The sequence below is a fragment of the Myotis davidii genome, unplaced genomic scaffold (genome assembly GCF_000327345.1).
Source record: "Myotis davidii unplaced genomic scaffold, ASM32734v1 scaffold107, whole genome shotgun sequence".
Lineage (NCBI taxonomy): Eukaryota > Metazoa > Chordata > Mammalia > Chiroptera > Vespertilionidae > Myotis > Myotis davidii.
In genome coordinates, this window is record NW_006383012.1 from 4718415 (window position 1) to 4722652 (window position 4238).

Below are 4238 nucleotides of genomic sequence, written 5' to 3' on the forward strand. Positions count from 1 at the left end.
AATGTCGGGGGCCAGTGGCAGAAACCTCATGTCACCTGGGGCTCCCATCCCGCAGCTGGGATGCTATGAACCATCCCGCACTGAATGCTGGGTTGTCCCTCACTCCCCCCCGCAGCCAGCAGCCGGGGGCTTCCTATCTCAGCCACTTTTTCTGGAGACTTTCTCCCAGAAAAGAAACCACCCTATGACTCAGCCCAGCCCCAAAGTTACCATGTGTTTAATCAAGATAGTTGGTTTGCAAAACATTAAACATTAAACAGTATTTGATGCCTAGTTAATAATTTGCATCCTCTTCATTTGTTCCTGAATCCTTGGAGACGGACATTTTCCCCCCCGTAAAGGCATGGAAAGAAATTTAACTTAGAGCAAAAGAGGAGTCCTTAAGCTGCAAAGATGTCTGCCAGAATGTCTGATCTCCGTGTCCTGCTGCTTCTGGCTCTGGTGGGGAAGACAGCCTTCGGGGTAAGTGCTCTTCTCAAATACTAGTACCTGTGGCTGAGAGACTGGAGCTTATTAAGAAGACCGAACCAGCTGGGCCAGGAGCCATGAGAAAGACGAGTGTTGTTGGGTCGAACGTATCCGATGACCAGAGGTGAGGCAGGCCTGGGATGGTTTTGTTGAGCAGCTCATCCCATAAAACCGTGCAAATGGCTTGAGCCCTCTTGGAACTGTCCCCAAAGACAAAGACAGGGGTAAGAAATTTGGCTAAGGCCATGGGTCGTGACCTGGCACAGATCAGAGACCCCTTTTAGAAGCCAAGGAGCCCAGCCGGGTATGGCTGAGTAGTTGAGCATCGACCCAGGAACCAAGAGGTCACCAGTTCGATTCCAGGTCAGGGCACATGCCTGGGTTGTAGGCTCGGTCCCCAGTGGGGGTATGCAGGAGGCAGCCGATCGATGATTCACTCTCATCATTGATATTTCTATCTCTCTCTCTCCCTTCCTCTCTGAAGTCAATAAAAATAAATAATAATTTAAAAAGCCGCCCTGGCCAGTTTGGCTCAGTGGATAGAGCATCGGCCTGCGGACTCAAGGGTCCCAGGTTCGATTCCGGTCAGGGGCATGTACCTTGGTTGCGGGCACATCCCCAGTGGGCGGTGTGCAGGAGGCGGCTGATCGATGTTTCTCTCATCGATATTTCTAACTCTCTATCCCTCTCCCTTCCTCTCTGTAAAAAATCAATAAAATATATTTAAAAAAAAATAAAAAGCCAAGGAAAGCTGTAAAGCCTCTCTCTGCGCATGCTGACACACCCAGTTTCCCAGCCCTTTGGGGGGACCCCAGGGTTAGAATCCTCGTGCTTTGGCCCTAGAGGAGAATCCTGCCGGCCGCCCATAAGCCCGGCAACAGATTGACTTAGATGGGCTAGATTTGGAGACAGTTGCTTTTCCCCTTACCCTGTGACCGTGACTGGAGTGATTTAAAGGTGAGCAGGGCCCACAGACGTTGTGGTGAGCAGGGGAGGGAAGGGGGACTCGCGTAGGGAACTCAAGACATTTGGGGGCAGATGAGTTGTGGAGAGGCCGCTCCTGCTGTGTGCTGTTGTAGTCAGGAGTGTTAGCTGCGTCTCTGGGCATGTGAGTGGTCGGTCAGCACAGAGAGCCGCCTGGAGTTCCAGGCTGGAGGCCTGAGTGCGGGCGGCAGAGCGAGGACTGGAATCGCAGCTTTGCCACATCTTAGCTTCAGAATGCTGGGCAAGTGTGATTTCTCTGCGCCTCCGTTTCCTCTCCTGCCAACCCAGGGATAATCTCTCACAAACTCGGTGAGGGTCAGGATTGCTTGAATGAGGCGGTGCACTAGGCCTTCACTGAGCGCTAGCTCTTTTCCTTTGTGCAAATCTCCAGAAAGGACACAAGTCGTCTATAAAAATCAGAAAATGCGCCCCTTTATTGGGGGAGGGGCAGAGAACAAGCAGGTTATGGGAACTGAAATAATAACCATAACCTCTTTATCTCATTAAATACCTTTGCATTTTATTTCCCATTTTACTTCATAGGGCCTTTTCCTGCAGGAAACAGATTAAATTCCAGGTTTTCTGATTAGCATGCTTTAAAAACAAACAGCTCCCCTTTCGGCAAACAGTACTCAGAGCCTCCCTCCAATCTGTCTTAAGCTGCCAAGTGGCTCACCTCTGAGTTCATTTTCCAATGCCAACTCGAGTGTGTGTGGTGTGGCCGCAGGACAAGTTGTTATCAAGCCCCCTCCATCCTTTGATGGCTTGTGGGATGTCTGGGGCCAAAACCCCACAGAAATATCACTCAGGTCTACAGCAAAGTGGTAGAAATTATCAGAGGCCCACAGGGGTCCAGAGAAAGGACCAGCCAGGAAGAATTAAATCCTAAAGTTTGCAGGCAAGGAGGCAAGTTGATGCAGTCTGTTGGAAGTTCACAAAAAGAGAATGGTCCCAAAAAAATCCATTTTTTTTTTTTTTTGCAAGCCCCGGCGCATTTTTAGGGTTAGCGATGAAATGATAAGCCAATAATGGATCAAAGAGGAAATAGTAGAGAGAGCCTTCAGGCGATGAGCTTCGTCAGTTCCAAGGAGAGTGCTCGGGGCTTTGGAATGTTTCTTACCCCAGATGTAAGCCAGACAGGTGGTCAGGGAGGCGGCTTGCGTTTCACAAGCCAGGACACAGACATCCAGGGGAAAGTGGCCAAGTCGCTCAGATGCTGTGGAGAGTTCAAGGCATCACGGGGGGCAAGGAGCCACTTAGCAGATGGGCTGGGCGGCCTCTTCTGCACCAGGGAACTAAACATAATAGCCAGCTGCGACCATTTCCTAGGGAATCCTGTATGCCAGGCTCTGTGCTCTCCAGGGACCATTCCATCTCTGGAAGGACCCTGAGACGGAGGTACTAGTGCTGCTCCCACTCTACAGATAAGGCGCTGGTGGCTCGGCCTCTGGCCACACGGCTGGGAAGTGGCTGAGCCGTGGTATCCCTCTGTCTGGATACGCTCTCTGGCCTGGACCCCAGCTACAGATGAGATTGCTTCAGGGTCGTGGTCCTTCCTGGAGGAACAGGAGGCTCTTAGACCAGGGGACAGTTTGGTGGGACTCTGCGGACCTCGGAAAATTTAAACAAAAGTGGTCACAGGATCTGTGACTGTTACCTGGGGAACACACCTGGATCCCTACCATGACCTCAGACCGTGCAGCAAATCTCACGATGACATCTCTGACCCATCTTTAGCATAAATGTTTATTCAAATATCTGCCATCCAAAGAAGTATAGGGCAAATATCACTACCGTGGGCACGGAGACCCATTCAGAGGGCCTTCCCTGTCTGGCCTAGATCTGGTTGCCTTACCGGTCAGTGTTGAACACCTGTCCCCAGCACAGCCCTGTACTGTTATCCTTGTTTTATGGATGGGAAGCCCGGAGATGGCGTACTAACTTCCCAGCCAGGATTGGGACCCGGATCTGTCTGACTCCTGGCACATTCCAGAGGCCTGCTTGACTGTATGGGGGTCGTATACTGCCTCTAGGGCTCAGAAACCTTTGCTTGCTGTGGTTCTTGGGGTGATTTGGGGTGCATGGACTCCGCCAGGATGGAATCTGACCTCTTCCAGGGTCAAAAGCCAGAGCTCAAGGCTGGTTGGGCCTGCCCTGCTTATCTCAATCCATCCCCAGAGAGGAGAGAAGACATGGCTGGTCCTGCCCCCAACAAGGGGGTCTTCGGATTAAAATGTGTGTTTGCTCCTATTTCTGGGTTATTTAAACCCTAGAGTTTAAATCCAGGAACTCTAGAACTTAAGGATTCCCCCTGGATCTAGAGCTGCACAAATGTTTGCCTAGCCCAGAGGTCGCAAAGTGGCAGCTCGGGGTGTGTTCTACTCACAGCCGGAGTTTTATTTGGAAGGTAGGGGGTCAGTCTGAAGATTTCCTTTCAATGGTTTGGCAACATTTCACATAAGAGTACAAATCTCTAGCCTTTCTTGAGAACCCTACATCCTAGTCTCGTGGAGTTCACATTCTCGCACAGCAGCGAGAGAAGCTACTGCTGCTATTGTTAGAAAAGTAAGCTCCCAGGTCCCACAGGCCTCACCATTCTCTATTGTTGACACCCTTTCTGCCTGCCTGATGCACATCACCTGCCTGTTTCTATTTGAGAGAGCAACAGACAGACAGAGACAGACAGACAGAGAGAGCCATCTTATCTGGTTGTTCAGAATCACCATGGGTGTTGAAGTCTTTTTTTTTCTTAACCTATCAATAATCACTTTCTTTTTTTAATATAT

General features: G+C 50.4%; 1 protein-coding gene across 2 annotated transcripts in view; it reads left to right on the forward strand.

Annotated features, from left to right (window-relative positions):
- The first annotated feature begins 277 nt into the window (after nucleotides 1–277).
- The window catches only part of HABP2 (hyaluronan binding protein 2), a 32046-nt gene continuing 28085 nt past the window's right edge, over nucleotides 278–4238 (forward strand). The window contains exon 1 of one of the 2 annotated variants that reach the window (XM_006778727.2): nucleotides 278–462. In XM_006778727.2, coding sequence (XP_006778790.1) covers nucleotides 394–462 — 69 coding nt within the window. In that variant the 5' untranslated portion in view covers nucleotides 278–393. The remainder of the gene's footprint in view (nucleotides 463–4238) is intronic. The other variant, XM_006778726.2, reaches the window with a different exon arrangement.